The following is a 24,569-nucleotide window of genomic DNA, read 5'->3' as shown; positions in this document are numbered from 1 at the left end:
TCAGAGTTCAACATTGACACCTAGTCTTTCTTCTAAGCAGTGGTGTGGCGGCATCTGAGACTGCTCTGGGGGAGCGACAGGCTCTCCAGAGCTGGAAGAAAGATATAGATTTCACCAATCCTCCAGCCTCAGGAGCAGCATGAGAGATCTCTAAAGAGAGGCTATTTATCCCCTCCCCCTGTCTGGAAACAGAATCATTAGCACAAACATGGCCAAAGTATCATCAAATATGGGTGATAAGGCCCGTGGATGGAGCCCAGGGGAAACACAGCAGACACCTCTTACCAAAAGTTGGCCACAAGAGAATTTATCCGCTTTCTCTGCACTGATCTTGCAGCTGGGACACCTGCTCAGCTTTACCCACAGCTGAAGATTAAGGGGGAAGGGAAGCTGGGGCTTGTCTGTGTGCACATCTGCGTGTCACTGCATGACTATTTGTGGTCCAGATGAGTTATTCCCTTTCACTGTGAGGCCTGTTTAAAGCCAAACCCCAAAATTTCCTTCATGACAGTTTATTCTTGGCAGATTCAAACCTCAGGAAACATTTTCTAGAAATCCCTTATAATGACAAAGCAAATTTGGGCTTTCTTTACTGAGTCACTGTGAGTTTTGGTTCTGAGTACCAGATTTCAGAAACTGGGGGCAGAGGGGAGAAGATGTTAAAGGCAGGCCATTGGCTCTGTGGAAAAATGACATATGCAGCCTTATATCAATGACCTTTCTTGCTGTGCATCACAGAACATAAGGTTTGTGTTTGCCTGTTGCCTGTGTCTAGCCCTGTTTCTAGCCAGACATTCTTTGTGTATTTTATCAAGAACCGATTTGCACAGGTTTATTATTTTCATTTCTTCTGAAGTGGTGGAAGTCAATCACCATCTATATTTGGGAGTGGGAGAATTTCTTTGTGGCTTAGCTGTATGTAAAGCTACCACCTATGAAATAACAGGTCCAAAAGCAAGCTACAAAGCCTTTAAGTAGTGGGTGTATAATGATATGCACCACGTGCAAGGAACATTTTTTACACTGTCCAAGCTAATGCTTAATAACCTTGCCTTTGAGGTAGGCTGGTGAAGTATTGCTTACATCACCTCAGAGCAAGGTAGATTTAGCTGAAGAACTTAAATGATCAGCCATGCAATGAATCAAAGCACGATTAGCATGACATGATCCATCACAGGTAGCCCAGCACCCAAAGAGCTGGCCTACACTTGTCTTCCACCTCAATCATATTGTTGAGCACTTAATCTCACCCACACAGCTATCATCCTAGTGTTTGTGTGAGTAATGTATTTATATATATGCAGGTATGAAATCAAGGTGGTTTGGATGGAGTCCTCTCCTTTAGCTGTATATCTCTCCAGCTCAGTAATGCGCAAAGGCAGAGCCTTACTGCATTTCAGCATCCTGTCATTTGTGGGAAAAGCTTTCAGAACTATATTTCAGTTCTCTCCATAGTGTTTTATATCCCTCTGCATGACTTTTTCTGCATGACTTTAAGTTGTTTTTTTTTTAATTATTCTTTATCTATTTGGTTACTACTTGAAGGCTCACTTTGATGTCTTCTTATGTAGTTCTTCCATGCAGGAATCTTTGCCCCTATACAAAACTTCTTTACCTCAGAGGAGGAGCGATGTTCCCTCCTGCAGCCCGTGTAGATCACATCATAATAAGCCAGTCATTTCATTGCTTGCACAATTCACTCTACATGCACAAGTAACAATGTGATTCCTTATATAAGGAACAATGGTTCATACTGTGTAGCCTTCCCAAAGGGTCAACTTTACCTAAGGATACAATTTTACTATCATCCAATAACTGGTCGGTGCTATTTGGACTTCCTCCCCATACAACACATTTTTAGCACTTTTAACACAAGCTTTGATGTCCAACTAGTTGCAGTTTAAAGCCTCTGTGGCTTTCAAGTATGTGACTGAAAGGTATTGATCAGACTTCTACATAATTGGAATTTGCAGAGTCTGGCAGCAAAAAGGGAGGCTTGGTTTTCATTAAAACAATCCCTAGATCCATGTCATTAAATGGGAATGTATGTTCTTGGAGACTGGCTTTTTTTAGTACAGTATGATGTGACTGTCTTGGCCTGCAGCAGCTATTACTGCTCCAATAATATAGTATAACGTTGCCACACTTCACTGAAGTGCTGCTTTGTAAACACCACATGCAATATTTATTCATTTTTTTATTTTGCAGCTTCCTTGTCACCACTTCATAGCCCATTAATAAGTGTATCAGTTCTGACTCGTTTTCTCCCAGCTTGGTGTTTGCAGATGACCTCAGGCTGTGTAAGAGCACTCGCTAATTTGAGCAATTCTCAAATGTAGTTTGCTTCCATTACAGAAGATTTTATTAGCTCTTGGATTTTTACTGGCTGCAGAAGCTATGTGGGTCAATAGGGGAGAGGGATTTCATTAACAGGCAAAAGAAGCAGCATTTCTTTGCCATCTCTGTCCATCTGATGTGCTGTGACACACATGGTGTGAGAGGTAGGACCTTTTCATTATCTCAGGGTAATGACTGGCATAGAATCCAAGTAGCTCTGAGGATTTTCAAAGCACTTCTCATTAAATCATACAAACAAGACACCCTGATATCAAAAAAAACATGAAACTTACAGATCAAAATTTCATCCAAACACACTGTTTCCTGAGAAAACAAATGCATGAACTGAGGCTCATTTAACCTGGGCCTAGTCATGCTACCTCTTCTTACTGGCTATGAAACAACCTATTTGAAATTTTAGTCAACAAGACCTAAACTTAAGAATTTTACTTATCTTCTTTGAACCAAATATCAAATAAAATTCTCAAAATAAGTATTAAGAGGCAGTTATAAAACATGGTATTTCTTCATGCAATGCATACTTGAGCCATAAAACATTCTTGCCTGGAATCCTGAAAGGAGGTTGTAGTGAGGTTGGTGTTGGGCTCTTCTCCCAAGTAACAAGAGATAGGACAAGAGGGAATTGCCTCAAGTTGTGCCAGAGAAGGTTTAAACTAGATTTTAGGAAATACGACTTCCCTGAAAGGGTTGTCGAGCATTGGAACAGGCTGCCCAGGGGAGCGATGGAGTTGCCATCCCTAGAGGTATTTAAAAGATGTATTGATGTGGTAGGTAGGGACATGGTTTAGTGGTGGAGTTGGCAGTGTTAAGTTTATGGTTTGACCCAATGATTTTAAAGGTCTTTTCCAACCTAAATTACTCTGTGATTCTGAGAGCATGATCTATTGACTTACACAGTACTATATTATCAATATATTTTCAGAGCCCAACTGTGCTATTTTAAACAGTACAATTTAATTCAACAGGAAAAAGTCCTGTGGTGAATTAACTTGTTTATATCTTGTTTCTCAAGCTATCATTAACTTTTTTTTTAAATTCATTTGGCCTAATCAATAAAATGTTTTATAAATTTTTGGTAGGTAACAGACACGTTTCACTAATGCTTCAGTAAATGTTTCCTGCTTTCAGTTTAAGCCAATTTCTAGAATAATACTACACACTTTAAAAGTGCTGACTCAGAACTGCAGCCTGGAAAAGTCTCTGCACATTTCATTCCTATAATTCATTCACCCTCAACCAACGTTCCCATCTGGAGTCTGCACATCAGAATATCATTTTGTTGAATAACTAGAAGCCAGGAATCACTTCTGCTCAGGAGCAGCCAAGGATGAAACTGCATTCAAGGTCTTCCTGGGCTGCCTCCTTGATCTAAGTGAGGCATCACCCCAAGCTGGGGTTCCCTGCTGATGGCACATCAGTGCAAGTGGAACCCAAAGATAACAGGCACCAGTAAGGTATGACATTTAATACACATTCACTTTCTGAAAGCTTGCATATTTTTTGAGGTACATCTGACTGTGACCATGCTTATATGCATTAATGCAAAAGGGAGTTCGCCATTCACTGGACAGCAGGAATTTGCCTGGAGTTATGCTGAAATGAAAGTGCTAGAAAATACTATAATGCCTCTCTAGAAATCCAGTGAATGTATGGTTAAATCCCACACTTTTTAGAGCCCACTGCACTGGAAACTTCATTCCAAGTAGGTTTTAACTCCTATGCCAATATACCTTTGCAAACCAAATTCCCTGTACAACATCTCTAGATAATAGTAAATATTCTGTCTTGCCTAACTCCTCTAGCTACATTGATCTGAAAGTTATATCATTCCTTACAAGGTAGCAGTGGCAGCATAGATAGCTGGAGGATGAAGATTTCCAAGCTAGGGATCTAACAATTTTCTCTCTGTTGCCCAAAACACAGCTCCTGAACCAAGCTGCAGAATGGAAGCTCCAGGCCAAAATGTTAAAGGAGCAAGAGACTGTCCTGCAGGCACAGGTGATGTAGGAGAGGTGATTGCATGGTGTGCCTTTGTTTCACAGTTTTTAACCCATGAGGCATGTTACAGGTAAAGTAACAAAACTGCTTTCTGTGTATTCCTTCTATCCTCATTCTACATCCCATATGCTATCGAAAAGGAAGTAGGTTATTTTCAAGCCAACTGTAAGGTAATTTAGAGGGTAGATTAAGGTTAGATATAAGGAAGAAATTTTTCACAGTGAGAGTGGCGAGGCACTGGAACAGGTTGCCCAGAGAAGATGTGGATGCCCCATCCATGGAGATGTTTGTGGTCAGCTTGGATGGGGCTTTTAGCAATCTGATATAGTGAAAGATGTCCCTGCCCATGGGTTTGGACTAAATAATCTCCAAAAGTTCCTTCTGACGCAAACCATTCTATCGGGCTGTTATTCACGAGTGTTTACAATACTCAACCACAGAATAATGTAAGTGCCTTGGCTTCATTATTCACTATAACTCCTCCTCAGGCAGCTTTCTAATCCAGCAAAGCACTGGAGTACACACACATTATGAAACACTTTTACCAAACTGGAGCTGATGTGCTCACATGCTTTTCTGAACTGGAACGTGAAGGTAAAGTTTTCATTAACTTCAGCAGGAATTCTGCCTTCTAAGGGCCTATACAAAGGGGCCTCTAGGATTTCAGTATTCAGTTAGAATTTGAAACATTCAATAACATTAAATTACTTGCCAAAACTATACAAAGAGTCAAGATTAAGTGGAAGGCAGTGAAAACAAGAAATGGGCACTAGACTTGGAGAGCAATGCAATAATCAACCTTGAATATGAGTGATAACACTAGATCACGTACTGGACTTTCACATCAACAAAAGGCAGCATCAGTAGATATTCCTGGACTTACAGAAACAGTCATGCAAGTTCATCTTCTTTGACCTGTCTGTGGGAATGGTCCTCCCTAGCAGAGCTTGGCTCCCTTGTAGACGGTCTAATTCCTACCTGTTGAGACATCCAAAAAGGCTAGTGTTAAACTGACAACTTGCAACCATGCTAAGAGGGGTTTGGTCCTTTACATGTTTTTTCAAGGGCTAAGATAAGCAGGTAGCACAGCAAAGATTATCACAGAAACTGATGCTGACACCAGTTTGACAGGTTCTGCAATCAAACCTCAAAGCCCTCCAGCTGAGTCTGTCCCAATTGCAAACCTGCTCCAAATTTTCTCAGAGTGGTTTTAATTAAACTTTTATGTTCAGCCAGAACGAGTTTTGTATGCAGGCAGACCTCTGCAGCCAGTTTAATGAAACTGAAGGTATTGATAAAAGCCAGAATATATTAAGGATATATTTGAAAGGGTAAAATTGTTTTTAGAAAAATCCAGTCTGCAAAGGCATTGATAATAAATGTGCTTCTTGTAGACTTGCATAGATGAAAATTAGGTGATTCACTTGTTAAAATGAAACATACAGTTACATGTTCTGCTCAAGTGTGAAAGCTCTGCCACTTACACAGCAGCCTCCATTTAGAATTACTGGGAATAATGACATTACTATTATTATTAATAATGTTATTAATATTATTTCCAGTATGGTAGCACTGAAAGGGCTCCGTCACGGACTAGATGCCATTGTGCAAGGCATTGTGCAAGTGCAGAAGAGAAAAGCTTGAAAAGCTCCTTGATGCAAACAGCAGAAAAACCAAATAGATATTAACAGAGGAACAACTACATGGAAATTAGGAGAAGACGTTGGCCAACAAGATAAGGAGAAGCCATAATGTAGCCCTCACTGCCTGCTATAGCAAGTGAGATACTACTCCATTTTGGAGGAGGTGACAAACACCAAATGCATCACTGAGGTGGAAGGAACCAGGGAACATCAGCTCCTGAGACAGCCGAATCCAGCCCTCCGAATCATGACAGCAAACTGGCACCGGCTCAGGGAATACACCCAGACTGCAGTGGTGCTTGCCAGGATGCTGCAAGCCCTCCCCAGGCACACTGCTGAGGCACACTGTTTAGCTTCATGCTTTGGAACAAAGCAAGAAGACAAAAGTCAGCCAAGGCCTTTAATTTTTGGTAGCTGATGTAGTGCAACCACTGGGCTGTGGTAACCAAGAAGGCTGTAACAGAGCCAAAGGGGTATGCTCACAGCAGGGTGATGCTGAGATGTTTCCACGTCCCAAAGTCTTGCACTTACAAGTTCTCACCTGGTAGTAGAGCCACCTGCAATTTCCTTGCCCAGACTGTCAGGGGAGGTGGAGGGGTGCCAGGCAGCTGCAAAGGGGTCCTCATCTCCTTAATTGTGGTGCACAAGTGCACGCTCCTAGTGAGAGAGCTCTCACAGCCTGTTCCCAGCCACTATGAAAACATTCATTTATTATTCAAATATAAATTGCAGAAGCTATTCTTGGTGCTATGGTAATGCCTAGGGCCCCAGCTGAGATCAGAGTTTGCCCTGTTCAAACCAGAAAGGTTTTTAATTTAAATAAACAGTAGGCAAAAGCTGGGAGGGAAAAGCAGAGACAGAGAATTGAAGTGAGTTTTTTTAAAACAACAGCTCTGAGCTAAGAGCCCCAGTTTGCTGACTCCTATCTTTGCTCCCTCATCTGTTTTTTGGGATGCTCAGGCATTTCTCCTTAGAGCCTTGATGTGTATTCCAAATGTCTCACTTGGTATCAGTGTTGCACTTACACTGTGGCACTTGTGCTGCTACAACAAATCCCTCTGTGTTTCTGTTTGTGCATAAGTCACAGCTCTGCCTAGAGCCTAATATAAGTATACACATGCAAGCTTCATGTCAGCTAGCTCAGATATTGCCACCAGAGAGCTCTGCATGGATTAACCTCCCATTTCTTCACCCAGCTCAGTGGGGAAGGGCTACAGCCAGTGCCATATCCACAGACAAGACGACCCTAACTGCCTAGTTTAGGCTGAGCTCAGACGCAGTCACACTACACTGCAGCTATAGTCATGATATTTTCTGAGGTGCATCATAAGAACTAACCAGAATGAACATGAATTATACCATACCCATATTAACCCCCCTCCACGCTATTAACCACATTTCCTAAATCTTCTTTACCTCAGTAATTGAAGAGCAGTATCGGGGAGGATGTGTGTTGGATCTCACCACACAAAGCTCATAGCTAATCATTCAGTCAGCCCCTTGCTGGTGCAGAGAGGGCCAGCCAGCCTCCAGCCAGACCCTTCAATACTACAGGCTGCTCTTGAAACTCCCATTGCTTTGCACTCACATCACCTCAGCCACTATGTGTTATATGCCAATTGCTTTTCAGCTTACAGGAGCTGTCAGGCTGAACAGATGAAATGTCTGATCACCCAAACACTGCTGGGTTAACTCTGGCACCAGAAGGAAGTGGCTGATTTAGAGCTGATGGTCCTTTCCAAAGAGTAGATAACGATGCTTTATCTATGTAGCATCCTGGATGATCTTGGAACTCTGAAAGTTTTTTTCCAGCCCAGAAAATAACAGAAAGAGCAGACACCAAGATGTTATTACAGAAAAACTAGCCTCAGAACTTTAGAACAATTTTTTCTAAAACTTCCACAGATTTTAGATATAAAACTATGTCTTATGACCCTGCAGCCAAGGTAGCATCCAGCGCCCAGCCTGGCTGCCTGGGTAATCAAGAAGACAGGTAAACAACTGGGCAGCCAGGCTATACTGAGTTCCTCTGTTAAAGTCTGTCAGGGCTTATGTCCTCAGGTTAAAACTGGAGTTTGGCAATGTCTACGTGGCAAAGCAAGGCTTAGAGCTCAAGCACAGCTCTGACCATGCTCGCTTTCACTTTGAGTTAATCCCCGTGCCTGGTACTGCACAGCATCAGTGGTCAGACCAGCTTGGGTTAGTCCTAGCCCATGGAGATAGCCCAGGGGTCACATCATCCTTTTCCATTCAGTAGGTATCCTAGGAGTCCTTTCCTGCAGTTGTCAGTCAGAATGTTATACACAAAAGAAATACACAGGGCTCATGAGGAAAGACAGGGACTAGAAATCTTTGTAGTCTTTAATGCAGCCCTCTTGAAGTCACCCCTGAGTTACATAGGGAAATGTTTTCAGAAGTCTCTACTTCTAGGGAATTCTTTTGCTTTTGGGCACCCTATGTAGACACACCACAGCTGCAATATTCAAGAGAATATGGCATTCATAATTCCTAGGTCTTTTTGAAGCAACTGGCCTGTGTCTTTCTATTCTTTCTCAGTTCACCTTTCTGCAATAGAGGAATAATAACAGTTTGCAACCTTAAAAAGATGCAGAGTTTCAGGTGACTGATGTTTGTGCTTCATGATCTCCAAAGAGAAGCCAATTTCCATGTCCAAACAAAATACTTATTATCTTCTATTAAAGTAGAAATTCACCATTCTGGAGACTGAAATTACTGTGGTTATATTCTCTCTCTTAATGCAGATCACACTCTACTCTGAAAGGTTTGAAGAATTTCAGAAAACATTGACAAAAAGCAATGAAGTGTTTGCCACGTTCAAACAGGAGATGGAGAAAGTGAGTAGCAGTTCACACCTGAACTCTGTGCTTGACACTCTCTTTTTAGATTTTGATATCTCTCACTGCCATAATTTTATCTGGGATGGGACCATTTCTGCACATTTTCAAGAACAAACTCATCAACATCCAGATAAAATCTGGGGCACGCTCAGCCACAACTGACAGCAACTTAGACTTCAGCACTGCAGGCTGAACATTTCGCTCTCAACTAAAACTGAAACTGCATTAAAGAATAAGCATCTTACCTAAAACCTGATGTGGCGCTTGGTTACAGACTCCCTCAGAGATACCAAAAGGGGAGCCTGGAGCTGGATTTGTCAGTCCATGTCTCCAGGAGTGCCCAGATCCTCCAAGGTAACTGAAATTGGTATAGAAAGGTTGACACAGGCTACATGTCTTCCCACTGGAGAGTGTGGGTAGAGCTGAAGCCCACCAACACCTTCCCACTATTAAGCTTAAATGACTGTATCCTTGGAGGTGGTGCACTTACTTATTGAATGGGAGTCAAAAACCAAACACACCTTCTTTCATAATTAATAATGCTCTGCTCTGGCACCAGGGCCCAAAATCCTACTGCTCTGATCCAGATAACCTCTAATGGTCATCACAAAGTTTGGCTCACAGAAAACCAAAAGGAAAGATGGTGCTATAAAGATAGCAGTGTATGTTGGAGGTTGTGTAGAGAGGGCTTCCTTAACAGTGCTGGCTCAGAATATACAAGCCCTTCTTCAACTTACCAGCGATATAACATTGCACTCTTTTTAGGGACAAACAGAAAAATGTCACCTTTTCTTTGCCTATTGTTTGTACTCTGGAAATTTGCTATACTTTTGCACACATAATCAACTGGTCCTACTTTAGGACTACAGACTTAAAACTAAATCCATCCCGTAACATAAATTATTACTTAGCCCAACCACTACAGCTGCTGATAGCAGCGTTATGAGTACAGCCAAAGACCTAAATAAAAAGGCTGCCCTAATTTAATCGGCAGCATGGAATTCCTGTTGTGATTCAGTTTTCCTCCTGCTTCTACAGATGACAAAGAAAATGAAGAAGTTGGAAAAGGATACTGCTACATGGAAATCCAGGTTTGAGAACTGTAACAGAGCATTACTGGACATGATTGAAGAGGTGAGTGGTCTTTTTCTCTCAGGGTGCACCTCTTCCCCTATATAATGATTTAACTGGGAGATGAGATTACCTGAAGCCACCAAAAGTCAATGGAAAATTTGTTCTTGAATCTAAGGTTCTTTCTTTAAAGCTACCTTGATAATTAGATGTCTTTATAAAAAGACAAGAATGCCAGCTAGTGGGGCTTTTAGATTGTGCAGAGACATTCATTATGTCCAGAAGAAACTGAATTATGTAACTGAATTTTAAGTGCTCTAAAAATGTGTGGTTGTTAATGCTCTCACAAAGAAGCAAATTGACATTAGTTCACTTCATGCTATTTTCTCTCTGCATATGAGCATCCACCCAGGGAATTAATGTGCTCTAGCTAATGAACTTTAAATTCATGACTTTCGTTAACTTCCTGTGTAGACAAATTCTAAGAGCCAGAAGTAAGTACTGTGGCTCACCATAGTTTTAAACATAGTGTCACAGAGGCATTGCAGAGGAAATTCATAAGCGTCTTGGAACTCGTTCAAGTAAGATTAGAGGCTGCCTGAAATTTCACCCCAAATTTACCTTGAACTTGGACCAGATCTTTCTGGCAAGATTTGTAGGTCTGTGTTATTTCTATTTCTACAGGTTTCTGTATCTCTTTTTTTCTGAGAAGCACGAAAATGTTTCATTTCAGGCTCCTCTCACAGAACTTAGAAGCAAAATGATAAAAAAAATATAGTGCAGTTTGTTTTCCCCAAAATTCACATCCACCAGAAGTCCAGGTAGGGTTTTGGATGCTTATCTATACAGACATCCACTATGTTTTTCAATCTCTACAGATCATCAACAGGCAGTCCTGCAAATATTTTTGAGTGAGATTGGTCTGGATCTTATGGAGGATGCTAATACACTGCAGTAACAGGACAAATTTCCTCTTAAAGCTTCAGTAAATAGACCATAGTTATTGTAGAGCAGTTTGTGAAAGACAGCTACCTGGCAAAGTCCTGTGAGGTCTGCCTAGATCTCAATTTTTTTCCTAATTGCCAGTTCCACCAATTAATTTTGTGCACCCAAACTCAGTCCACACCTTTGTCCGATGTCTTTGATCACAGAAAGCCATGAGGTCCAAGGAATATGAGTGCTTCGTGCTGAAAATCCAGAGGCTAGAGAACCTTTGCCGGGCTCTACAGGAAGAGAGGAATGAGTTGTACAAAAAAATAAAGCAAGCACAGTTCCCTGAAGAGGTGAATGGAAATGGCATCTTAGAAGAAGAAGAAGATGATAATAATGATGATAATAATGATATGAACCCTTCCTCCTCTGAGCAGGCGAGCATTGAGCTGCGTGCTACTGATGAAAGTGTGCTGAAGGAGCTGGCTGAAGCTTTCAGGGTGTCCCACAAGACAGAGCAGTCCCTCCCAAGCAACAGCAGCAATCCAGAGACCTGTGACACTCAAACATGTAATGCTGTCCTGGTGCCAGAGCACCCTTCTCCTCTCACCCTGCAGTCAGAGGCCGGGAATCACTGTGAGCAGCCAAGCATGAGCACACCAATACCCACTGAACACATGCAGGCACCCACTGGGAGCACACCAGCGCCCACTGAAAATATGACAACACCCACTGAAAATGTGTCAAAGGCCACCAAAACCACATCCACTCTCCTTGAAAGGGTGCCGATACCCACAGAAAGTGCTCCAATACTTCCCATGAGTGCATCAGTGCCCACTGTGAATACACCAAAATCCACTGAAAGCACGTCAACAATCCCTGAAAATGTGCCAGTGCCCAAACAAAACATGCTCACTCCCCTTGAGAATATGCCAGTACCCACAGAAAGTGCACCAAAAGCTGAAGAATGTGTGGATGGCCCATCTGTCCATGATAAGTCCCCAGAGACAACTGGGGACACAGACATGGAAGCAGTGGATTGAAGGCACTGGTGTGTCCAGGCTTGTCTTCTACAAACCACAGATCTGATTTGTCCTCTAAGTTGATACCTTTTTTTTTTTTAAGAAACAAAAAGTGAGTGCTAAAATACACTTGCATATCTGTAGGCAAATGTAATGCACTTCTCTTTGCTACCACTATCCAATAATAATAGGTCTGCAAATTTTGCTGTCCTTCATTAGCTTGAAGCATGATATTTTGCTAAGGACAGGAAAATGCAACTAAATTACAGGATCTTTTTTCCAGGCATAATGAGTCATCTTCTTCAACGAAATAAATTCAAAGTGTTGAAGTTTCATGTTTCAAAAATCATTGCAATTCACATACATAAATTTAAAGTTTCATAATTAATCTATTTCTTATGACATTGGGTAGAAGATGGCCTACTTGAACAGATTGTGATTTTAATAAATGAGATTAAAAGAATCTGTAATTACACAGCACAATAGTGAAATCGTTGATGTGGTCAGCCATATCCATGGAGAGGTGCAGTAATAGGAGTTGAATTTTTGTACAAGTAAATTACCACTCACCATTATATGCACCCACAAGCTCCTAGCCATACCCTGAATTTGTCTTTTCAGCTTAGTGTCCTAAAAGACCTTTTGTTTTCAAAAGAACTACAGGGGAGCAGACAAGATGTTTCCTAAATTCTTTCTAAAATGACTGAAAACTACAGCAATTTACAAACTCATGGCAATTCCCAAGGTAGTGGTCACAACCCTCATTCTGCATCTAACAGAAACTCACTAGTTTGTCGCACTATTTGGGATCACAAGCTAAACAGAGGGTCTCATGGCTGTTTCCAGACCACAAATGAGCTAAGAAGTTTAGAAGTGGGGTGCAGATCCCAGCTTCTAGGCCAGGAGCAGCAAGCAAAGTAGAGCTAAACGAGAAGGTACCAGGATGTGTTACAGAAGATGCCCTGAGATCATGCTTCCAGATCATCCCATCTCTTTCCAACACAGCCACATGAATCTCTTCAGCACAGCTTTCTCCTGGCCCCACTACAAGTGCTGATGCTCACAGGAGAAGGGTGGGCACAATTGCCTGTCACCCCCATTCACTGTGTAGAGGAGAGAAAAAATAGGTACCAGAAAAAAATAGGTACTAGGAAAGCAGGATTCCCTCTCAGACACCTTTGGGGACTGGCTACATTCTCATCTTCAAACACCTGAAAGTAGATCACTCAGGTCTTAGTTACCTTATTTACCTTAAGCTTCTTTTAGAAGCAGTGAAGAAGAATAAGCATCTTTTGATCATGACAAGTCATTTCATGGTGAGACGGCATCTAAGATGGAAGAAATTACTTTCTCACTGAAGATGCTATTTCTCTTCACAGATTCTAGACCTAGCCTAAGACAACTACATTAAATTTAAAATGCATATTAGCAGATGTCTAAATTAGGCAAGATGAATCCTATCAAACGTTCAGATTTGAAGCCCTATGTGAATGGTCATCTCTGAAAACCGAGCCAGTTATATGTCTGGGAAAATGTTGACATATAACAAATCTTTATCCTAAGATAAAAAGTTATGCACATCTGATTTATTTTTTTTGTTTGTTTCCACTTACTTAAGCCTGTAGAAATTTAGTTTCCATTGCAAGTTTCCAAAACAAGTTTTGTTTGGCTTTAGGGTGACTTTTAAAATTAATGTGATTTATATACCCATTAATGTTTTTTTCTCTTTCTTGGTCTTATTTGGTTTTGCTGCCATTGTAGTAATTGTCTGCATGTAACCAGCTTCTTTTTCTTCAAGTAAGCCCTTAGAATGCCTTTACTTGTTGAAGTATTCTCATACATTCAAATATTCAATTACATAATAATCATGATCATCATGGCGTTGCAATTTTAACTTGGTTCCATTTTGTATAATCATTAAGGTATCATCTTCGATTACATAACTGTTGCCTCATTCCTTCCACCTTCAGCAAGCAGGGGGATGAGGATCCTGTAGAAAAAAATCTTCCTACATAGTCATAATTGATTCTTACATCATCATCCCTCATGAATAATTACACAGCCTTCTGGGAAAATCACTCCCACTCTATTCCCCCTTCCTTGTTTTCACCCTTTTAATTCTTAAATCTAAAACTGCATTCACATACTTGCAATTCTTATTATTCTATGAGTTTCTACCCACTTACCTGTTGCTTGTCTTCCTCCATACCATCTACCAACTCCATTTTATCCCAGCAGTTTCCCCATCATTCTCAGAGCATACATACAATACTGAAAGCACAGGAAAGTAGCCCTCTCAGCTTTTGGTTCCAGGATTTAGCCTCTCATGTTTGCAAGAAACGGGAGAAAAAATTGTAGGGAAAATTCAGGCTGATCTCAGTCTGGATGGAGTATTTATAGTCAGATTGTGGGGATGGTTTATGTGTAATCTCTCATAGCCTATAGAAATGTGAGAGACTGGAGTACCCTTGTTAGAGGTGGAAAATATATAAAATTTAACTATACACCTGTTTGCTATCCATTGCATCAGATTGGCAATTTAAACTGCCATCATCATCACAGATTTCTGTGTGTTAACCCACTTTCTCTCCTTCTTCTTCAACATTAATTGCCAGCATCCTCTTGCTCTCTTCTTGTACTGGTACTCAGTACAAAAGCTGCCACTTACGTGGCAGCAGTGCCGTCGTGAAAAGCCTTTGGGATGGCAGCCTGCACATGCAGTGAGATACACATCTATTGTTCATCATGATCATTCTCCTACTGATACTGCCAGTCTCGTCAATCCTGGTGTGTTTTGTGGTTGCCTCCTTTAGTCTTGTTTTTATTTCACACAGTTATTCCCATATTACCAAGGATAGATCTGGAGGGAGGAGAGCAGTTGTAGCTATGTTCTCCTTACTAAAACCATCCATTGCTGCACTGCTTCCAAATCAGCAACAGCCTTTATTTGCAAACACTGGAAGGAAAGAACAAAAATATTTTCCCTTTCTGCATGTTTGACCTTTGTTACATCAAAAATTTAACATCTCCCCTGCTGAACATGTAAAACACAACATTTTTCAATAACTCAGAGTTTATCCAAATGTGAGGGGATTTTCACGATGACAGCTAAGGCAACCTTCTCAGCTAATTTCTGATCCCTGTGGCAGACCACAGCAATGATAAATCTTGTTGAGGAAAGGTTATTAAGAAACTGCTGATCTGTTTCAGCTTAACTTTTCCCACATAACTGAACAGAAGTAGATGCAGGAATAGAGTATAAAATCCAGATGACAGAACTGCAGTAATAGTGCAAGCAACCCAAACCCAGGGATGTATAATAAAATACGGTGAAACCTTCATTATAGGCTTCACTGTTAATGTCCTCTTTAAATTCACTCTGCCAATCAGATTGCAATCACCTACATATGCAGTTTTCTCTGAATTTACACTGCCCCTCTCTCTTTGCATCGAACATCATTTATTAGTATTTAATTTAGACTCTTCTTTTTACTTTATAAGGAAATGGCAGCAGGACTTACCTCTCTCCTGGGCCTACATACTAACTCTGCATTGCCATTCTTGCTGACTTTCAACCGTAGCCTTGCTTAGCCAAGGGTCAAGCATAACCCCTCACTAACTCAGCAGCCTGCTGGAGCTGGTGTGTCCAAACACCATCCACCTGAAAACTGCAAGGTTGGGGGAACAAGAGATGGGGAATGGCAGCAAGTTCCTGCCAGACGAAGGAAACCTGCTCCCCTCACCCAGACACCAAAACCCCAGATCCCCCTGGTGAACAAGTACCATGTGCTGCAGGTGGAATCCAACCCTGAGGATGAGGATGATGGCTCCCACAGCCTAGAATCCTTCCCTAGGCTGCACCATCCTCAGAAAATATAAAAACGTCCTCCATTAAGAAGAAAAGGAGGGTGATTGTTGTAGGAGACTCCCTCCTAAAAAGAACGGAGGGACCCATTTGCAGACCAGACCCCCTCCACAGAGAGGTCTGCTGCTTACCGGGGGCATCAGTGGAGGAGGTAGCTAGAAAACTTCCTTCCCTGGTCCATGAGACAGACTACTATCCTCTGATAGCAGTCCAAACTGGTAACGATGATCTAGTAAACAAAAAGACCAAAGCCATCAAGAAAGACTTCAGGGCCATTGGGAAAATGATGGAGGGCTCTGGGGCACAAATAGTATTCTGCTCCATCCCATGGCTAAATAGAGAAGAGCGGGAAGTCAGGAAGAAGAATTTGATTAATGCCTGGCTCCGAGCCTGGTGTGAGGAGAGGGGCTTTGGCTTCTTTTATCATGGGGTGGCTCACGCACCCTCAGGCTTTGTTGCTAAGGATGGGACAAGTGTGTTTCCTAGGGGGACTAAAGCCCTTGCTAAAAACCTAGCTAAGCTCATAAATGGAGCTTTAAACTAGATGTGAAGGGGGAGGGGGTTGAGACCAGGCTAGACAGGAATGAGCCTGGACGTGGGGCACTGGTGATTTGGAGAGGGTGCGCAGGTGAGGACCACCAGTACCTCACCACACAGAAAGTCGGGGAGAACACACCTCGGGGTGCTAAGGGAGATACGGGCACTCTGGCGCTAGCTACTCCAGTTACCAGGCAATTGGGAATGAACTCTGTGCCCTCTAAGAGGGCTGAAGGCTCGGCAGCTCAGCTGAAGTGCATTTACACCAATGCACGCAGCATGGGGAATAAGAAGGAAGAGCTGGAAGCTGTCGTAGGGCAAGGAGCCTATGATGTCGTTGCCATCACGGAAACGTGGTGGGACGACTCATATAACTGGAGTGCAGCTATGGTGGGGTACAAACTCTTCAGGCGGGATAGGAAGGGTAGGAGAGGAGGCGCGGTAGCCCTCTTTGTAAGGGAGGACTTGGACACCATTGAGATGGATTGCGGCAATGAGGAGATTGAGTGCCTGTGGGTTAAAATCAGAGGAGCCCACAGGAAGGTAGATTTTGTGATGGGAGTCTGTTACAGACCACCCAGCCAAGGAGAAGCAGCTGATGAGCTCTTCTATAAACAGCTGGGGTTAATCTCTAGATCAATGCCTCTCATTCTTGTGGGAGACTTCAATCTTCCTGATATCTGCTGGAAGTACAATAGAGCAGAAAGGAAGCAGTCTAGGAGGTTCCTGGAGTGCTTGGAAGACAACTTCCTTGCACAGCTGGTGAATGAACCAACAAGGGAGGGTGCCCTCCTGGACCTGCTGTTTGTGAACAGAGAATGCCTTCTGGGGGATGTGGCAGCAGGTGGACGCCTAGGACAAAGCGATCATGAGATGATAGGGTTTTCTGTTCTAGGTGAAGTGAAGAGGGTGGTTAGTAGGACAGTAGCATTAAATTTCCAGAGGGCAGACTTTGAACTCTTCAGAAGGCTGGTTGGCAAAGTCTCATGGGAGACAGTAGTTAAGGGCAAGGGAGCCCATGAGGGCTGGGAGCTCTTCAAAAAGGAAATCCTAGCAGCTCAGGAGAAAGCCATCCCCGTGTTCCGGAAAAAAAGCCAGCAGGGGGAAAAATCACCTTGGTTGAACAGAGAGATCTTGAGTGATATCAAGAAGAAGAGAAACGTTTATGGGCTCTGGAAGAGGGGACAGGCCTCTTGGGTGGACTACAGGAGGGAAGTGAGATTGTGTAGAGAAAAAATCAGAAGGGCTAAGGCTCAACTAGAAATCAGATTGGCAAAGTCTGTGAAAGATAACAAAAAATCTTTCTATAAATATATAAATAATAAAAGGAGGACTAGGGAGACCATACAGTCCCTATTGGATGCAAAAGGAACAACAGTGACAGGGGATGAGGAAAAGGCTGAGGTATTTAATGCTTCTTTGCCTCAGTCTTTAATTGTAAAGAAAGTCGTTCCGTCTGTGTACAAACCCAGGAGCTAGAGGAGCAAAATGAGGCTCCCATGATCCAAAAGGAGGTGGTCAGAGCCTTGCTAGCCTGACTAGACACCCACAAGTCTATGGGGCCGGATGGGATTCATCCAAGGGTATTGAAGGAGCTGGTGGATGTGCTGGCCAAACCCCTTTCCATCATCTTCCAACAGTCCTGGAAGACTGGGGAAGTTCCCCTGGACTGGAGGCTGGCTGATGTTGTGCCCATCTACAAGAAGGGTCGCAGGGAGGACCCAGGGAACTACAGGCCTGTCAGTCTGACCTCAGTGCCAGGGAAAGTCGTGGAGCAGGTGATCTTGAGTGCTATCATGAAGCACATGCAAGAGAACCGGGTGATCAGGCCCAGTCAACACGGGTTCACAAAAGGCAGGTCTTGCCAGACTAACCTGATCGCCTTCTATGACAAAGTGACTCGGCTGCTGGATGAGGGAAAGGCTGTGGATGTGGTCTTCCTGGACTTCAGCAAAGCCTTTGACACAGTTTCTCACAGCGTTCTGCTTGAGAAACTGTCAGCCTCTGGCCTGGACAGGCGCACACTCTCCTGGGTGGAAAACTGGTTGAATGGCCAGGCCCAGAGAGTGGTGGGAAATGGTGTGAAATCCAGCTGGAGGCCAGTGACAAGTGGGGTTCCCCAGGGCTCAGTGCTGGGTCCAGCCCTGTTCAATGTCTTTATCAATGACCTGGATGAAGGCATTGAGTGCACCCTTAGCAAGTTTGCAGACGACACTAAGCTGGGTGGAAGTGTGGATCTGCTGGAGGGTAGGGAGGCTCTGCAAAGGGATCTGAACAGGCTGGACCGCTGGGCTGAGTCCAACGGGATGAGGTTTAATAAGGCCAAATGCCGGGTCCTGCACTTGGGGCACAACAACCCTATGCAGTGCTACAGACTAGGAGAAGTCTGTCTAGAAAGCTGCCTGGAGGAGAGGGACCTGGGGGTGTTGGTCGACAGCCGACTGAATATGAGCCAGCAGTGTGCCCAGGTGGCCAAGAAGGCCAATGGCATCTTGGCTTGTATCAGAAACGGCGTGACCAGCAGGTCCAGGGAGGTTATTCTCCCTCTGTACTCGGCACTGGTGAGACCGCTCCTCGAATACTGTGTTCAGTTCTGGGCCCCTCACCACAAGAAGGATGTTGAGGCTCTGGAGCGAGTCCAGAGAAGAGCAACGAAGCTGGTGAAGGGGCTGGAGAACAGGCCTTATGAGGAATGGCTGAGGGAGCTGGGGTTGTTTAGCCTGGAGAAGAGGAGGCTGAGGGGAGACCTCATTGCTCTCTACAACTACGTGAAAGGAGGTTGTAGAGAGGAGGGTGCTGGCCTCTTCTCCCAAGTGACAGGGGACAGGACAAGAGGGAATGGTCTTCAAGCTCCGCCAGGGGAGATTTAGGCTGGACATTAGTAAAAATTTTTTCACAGAAAGGGTCACTGGGCACTGGAACAGGCTGCCCAGGGAGGTGGTTGATTCACCTTCCCTGGAGGTGTTTAAGGCACGGGTGGACAAGGTGCTAAGGGGCATGGGTTAGCGTTTGATAGGAATGGTTGGACTCAATGATCCGATGGGTGTCTTTCAACCTGATTATTTTATGATTCTATGATTCTATAAGGAACAGAGATAACCCTGTCCATGAGTCAACTTGTGTGGTTGAGGCACTGCAACACAGCATCTGTCAGCTGGATGAGGGAATTGGGAGGACAGGGAAGAGCAGATGTGGAAAACGAGTGTTTACTGCACTGGTGAGCTCCCCTTCCCCTGAATGTTTTACGCTAACATGACTCACTACTGTGGAACACTGTTTTTTACTACTTAGAATTGCATTGCTCTCTACAACTACGTGAAAGGAGGTTGTAGAGAGGAGGGTGCTGGCCTCTTCTCCCAAGTGACAGGGGACAGGACAAGAGGAAATGGCCTCAAGTTCCGCCAGGGGAGGTTTAGGCTGGACATTAGGAAAAATTTTTTCACAGAAAGGGTCACTGGGCACTGGAACAGGCTGCCAAGGCAGGTGGTTGAGTCACCTTCCCTGGAGGTGTTTAAGGCATGGGTGGACGAGGTGCTAAGGGGCATGGGTTAGTGTTTGATAGGAATGGTTGGACTCGATGATCCAGTGGGTCTCTTCCAACCTGGTTATTCTATGATTCTATGATTCTATGATCCCTTTCAAAGAGGAGGAGGCAGCAGTTGTGGGTATGGCACGACAGTGCTGGGGAAGCCCAGAAACATCAACATCCACAGTACCCACTGGCTCAGAGGTTCACATGCCTGACAGCTCAGGTCTGCCCTGCAGCCACAGCTACTCATCACTTTTGACCCAGTACAATGGGTCAAGTGATACTTTTTCATGGGCCACAGACCAAGCTTCAGCAGTTTCCACAGGCACAGCGAGGAGCAGCAGAGCAACTTACACATTAGCCCCAACCGTGGGAGAAAAGGGACAAAGAAAGATACCAGGGTGTATGACATTTGTGAGCCATTCACTACATCAGCAAAGTAGCTTCCACAGCCCTCCCTATATTTAGAGATTGTCTGAAAGGAAGGACATATGAAAAGCCAAGAGAGGTAATGGTTGAGAAATAAGCCCAGAATAATGTATTTTACAATATCTACATCACGTGTATGAGCAAGTATCTAAAGGGAACGCTTTTTGCTCTGTGACCCTACTCAAGGGAGACATATAATGTAAGGATGCCCAGAGGCCAGACAGAGCAACCAAAGTAATGTGTCCATGCTAGGGCAGCCTTGTATTTTCCCTGAGGATGCAAGAAAGGCACATACATGCACCCATTTGTATTGCCTGATGAGTCATGTACTGTGTGTTACAGGTTGTCCTGTAAGGAGGTAACAGCCACATCATCCTCCCTCCCTGTCACAGCTGCATGTGACTGGCAGACTAGAAAAAGCTTTACATTTCCCTGTATTTCGATCCTGCCTTTTTAGGATTTTTTACTCATGAATCTCAGATTTGAGGTTACTTTCTTTATGCCACTGAAAATATTTTTTTACACTTTAAAAAAAAAAGAGGGAGAGGCTTAACTACAAGTCTGTCTCTGTCAGTTGGTAGCATTCAGCTTTGAGAGGCAGACGAAAAGCAGCCTTAGCAAAACACTCTATGTTCAGCACAAAAAAATATTCTAAAGTTGGGCTAAGATGTTGCACTTTGTGGCCATATGCCATGAGAAAAAGAAGAGATGAAGAACTTATGTGACGTTCACTGAACAAGAAAACAAGTTCTGTATGAGTAGAATAATCCTTTTTTTGTTTGGGGGTGGGGGAAGGGAAGAGAGAAGGGGGGGAAAGGATGAAAAGGATGTTCAGTGAACCCTTTTATTTACATGAATCATTTTATAACTGATTATCAAACTACACCACAGAGAGTACCTTCAGAGGATCCTAAAATGCTTTTCAAGCTGTACACGTTAAGGAATGGCTTCACTTTGGGCCACACAACAGCAACACACTGCAGAAATATAGAGAGTTCGGACGAAGGTTTCACTAGGTTTAAAATTTCAGAGCAGAATCCGACCACTATCTGGTAACAGAAAGAAACCTTTTCAGTGAGCAGGTATAAATCAGAGTAGCTCCTTTGGAGCCAGCTGAGCTCCACACATTGACATCCAATGAGAATCCTGTCCAAGAGGCTGACTTACTGGGCCATTAGCAAGTCCTCTGTTCCTACGTAGTGAAGATTTTACCCAACTGATATGTCAGGAGCCCTGAGAGAGACAGAATGGATTTGCCTAATTAGAATTTGGCCAACTCATTGCATTTAATGAAGCTACTTCTAGGGAAAATGCCAAAAAAAGCAATCTTTATTGACCACAAGTGGCCATGGCCTCTGCTTTGCAGCTCATCCAAACATCGAGTGCTGCAGTGCCCCAGCTTTTTTATCCTTTTCTCAGAAAGGATGAAAGCCAGAGCACCATTTCTTCAATCACTTCACCCACTCCCCGCAGTTCTTTGCTCTTCCTCACACTTCACCCACCCAATGACAACTCTAAATCTATTCTGCTTGCTGCAGCTTTCTGGATAGACCTTGTTAAAAATAGAACAAAATATTATTAGATTCAGGTTTCATTTCACATGAGATTTAGGTCAGGGCTGACAATACCATTTGAGCTGCTGTAACAGCTCTCTGTCTCCAGAATGGGGGAGGTCCTGCTCCTCTCACCAGCTTACTGCTCTGCAGACCTTTCTTCTGTGCTGGCTTCAGCACTTGTCAGGCTCTCCAACGAACTGATCTAACTCACTAGCCCAGCAGAAAAGAATCCAACTAAGAAAAAAAAGATTATTTTCCAGCATCTTAGAGTGATAAAAATAAATAAAGTATAGAAAAGTATAAAAAGAATTAAAGTGTGAGTAGTCCATCTGGCAGCCACAAGCTATTAGGTCAGCTCAGGTGTACCAAATTCCTGTTTGCTTACTACTTAGTCACAGCACTACCTGAAGGGTGATCTTCCTATTGCCACAGCTGTATAGAACACAGGACCAGACAGGTGACTGTTGTGAGCAGCAGGGTAATTTTTATGCTTTAAAAAACTAGCTACCACTGAAGGAGTTCTCCTCCCTCCACCTGCATTAGGCATCACAGCCTTGTCTCCTGTTTGGGTGCTGGCATCCCTCTGACACAGTTGTGGTTTGGTTTGAGGTTTAGCTTGGAGGAAAACCAACCTTGCAAAAGAAGTAAAACATCTGTTTTTGCCAGTGTGACTCACAAAACTGGCTTACTGTGGGGCTGGGGTGCTAGAGCTTTACTCAGTGCAGAAGCTGAGATGAGCTGAGGACTCCTGAACACCTGTGTGCCCCCAAATATCAAGTAACACTCAAGCCATGGAGAGCTCTTCTGGCCAATCACTGTTATTTCACATTGCTTCCAGTTTGCAAAGGTGGACAGTTTTTCTAAGCCTCGAACAGCAAACTGTGGCAGCATCTGCTTTTGCAGCCCAGAGGGCAATGGTGCACTATACAGCACTGTGGACCCCTTAAAAAAGGGTTATGGTCTAGGAACCTAGGGATTGGAGAGGTCTCTGAGGTCCCATCACCATGTGCCAGTTCAGCAAGGCATATGCTGTGGACACAGGCCCAGGCATGTTACCAAAATGATAATAGGGCTCACAGACCATGTCAGGCCTCACCCAGACAGGGAACCTTTCAAGGTCCCTCCTAGCTTTATTGTTCCATGATTTGAGAGGTGTCAGCAACGTTAAAGCTGGGCACTGTGATGGTCAGTCCCCTTCAATCCATTGCTTTGGAGAGCATTACTAAAAACAGCAACAAAAAAACAATAGTTGTTTTGAAATCAGTATTTGACAAGACTTAATAGTTTTATGGAATTTATGGTTTTTTAGATTAGGTGGTCCTGGTGCTTTATGGCCAACACCAGAATGCTTCAGCCTACAGAGTGCCAACTAATTCAGTTTCTGAAAAACAAAATTGCAAGCTGCACAGCTCCAGGGTCACAGCAATTATACACAGAAAATAAACCTTAAGCAAGTCCCAAGGGGAGAGTCAAATTGTGCTAGTCATCGTGTTACTCAGCTATCGCTTCCTAGATGTTTCCACCAGTTTCCACAGAATTAAAAATAAAATGCCGTCTCTAGCAGTAACACAACTTACAGCTTCTTCCCCATCCCCTTGTTCGAGGTATCGCTCCCATTCACTGCCCTCACCAGTGTGCTGCACATGAACTGGGTCGCTTAAACGATCCAGATTAAAAATATCCACCACTCCCAGGAAGAGCCAAATTTAACTTGAATCACTGCAGCGATCCAGTTGGACTTCCCTGTGACAGTGTCTCATGAAACTATGACCTGAATTCTGGCCACAATAACTGCTAATTGAACTTCCTTTGGTCATAAAGAAATCCACACAGCAGAGAGACAAACACACACAGCTGCATGATATTTATTTTACTGGGATGTTAACTCTGGAGCATAATGCTGTTCTCGGAGTTAACAGGAGTCTTTCCGTTGACTATTTTAGCAGAAAACTCCTGGACTGAACGTCAAAAAGTTGTATTTTAGGTCTCAGTCCTACCCTCCACACAAAAGACAGGGAAGACACAATACCCAAAACACGATGACAACCAGATGCAGCATTTGGAAATGTGCATTACATCTTCTGCTCATAAAGAAAACAAAAGCTCTCGCATTTCCATACAGGCACTATAGATTCTCTCACACGAGAATAGGTCATGTGCCAGCAGCAAGATGATTGCTCAAACCACAAGGAACATTTCTCTTCTCCCAGTCATTCTGGTAGATCTTAATTGACAAATTCCCTCAGCAATATGAAAGTACTAAGTTTCTTTCTTTCTTTGCTTGTACTGCAAAATGTTATTAAGTCAATGTCTACAGACTACAGCATCCCAGAACACAAAAGATTCATCTTTCTGTTACACCAGAGGCTGAATGTAATGTAAAGAAAATTAAGTCAACTGGAAACAGCTTTGGTTTTAAGTTTGTGCTTCTAGACCATTGCTAGACTACCAGATCACTGCACAAAACCACCCATTTGACCGATACTATTCTGTACAGTTAGACAGTATGTTCAGAAAAGTCTTCAAATGATATAGGACCAGGAAGAGCTGGATACGCCACCACAAGGGATGTCTGACTCAATAGCAGTTCTCTGCACTTGCCTAGATCAACCCATTCCTCTTCACCTATCATTTGTTTGCATCATTAAATACACCCAGAGCACTTTAAAATATAATATAAAATAAAATAGCTGCAATTTACAAGCATGGTACACAACCGTATGACACATTCAGCTGGCTCCCCAGGCAGGAGATTGAACTTCTGCTTCTACAG

The 24,569-nt window shown here is 43.3% G+C and overlaps 1 protein-coding gene across 1 annotated transcript in view; it reads left to right on the top strand.

The window, feature by feature from the left end:
- TXLNB (taxilin beta) overlaps window positions 1-13,754 on the top strand; it is a 35,299-nt gene extending 21,545 nt beyond the window's left edge. Inside the window, exons 7-10 of the mRNA XM_069852005.1 lie at window positions 4,282-4,356; window positions 8,762-8,854; window positions 9,896-9,991; window positions 11,080-13,754. Coding sequence (XP_069708106.1) covers window positions 4,282-4,356; window positions 8,762-8,854; window positions 9,896-9,991; window positions 11,080-11,901 — 1,086 coding nt within the window. The 3' untranslated portion in view covers window positions 11,902-13,754. The remainder of the gene's footprint in view (window positions 1-4,281; window positions 4,357-8,761; window positions 8,855-9,895; window positions 9,992-11,079) is intronic.
- Window positions 13,755-24,569: the final 10,815 nt, after the last annotated feature.

Source organism: Phaenicophaeus curvirostris, chromosome 2, assembly GCF_032191515.1.
Source record: "Phaenicophaeus curvirostris isolate KB17595 chromosome 2, BPBGC_Pcur_1.0, whole genome shotgun sequence".
Taxonomy (NCBI): domain Eukaryota; kingdom Metazoa; phylum Chordata; class Aves; order Cuculiformes; family Cuculidae; genus Phaenicophaeus; species Phaenicophaeus curvirostris.
Note: the sequence above shows the minus strand (reverse complement) of the source record. Positions and strands in the feature narration are given on the sequence as shown.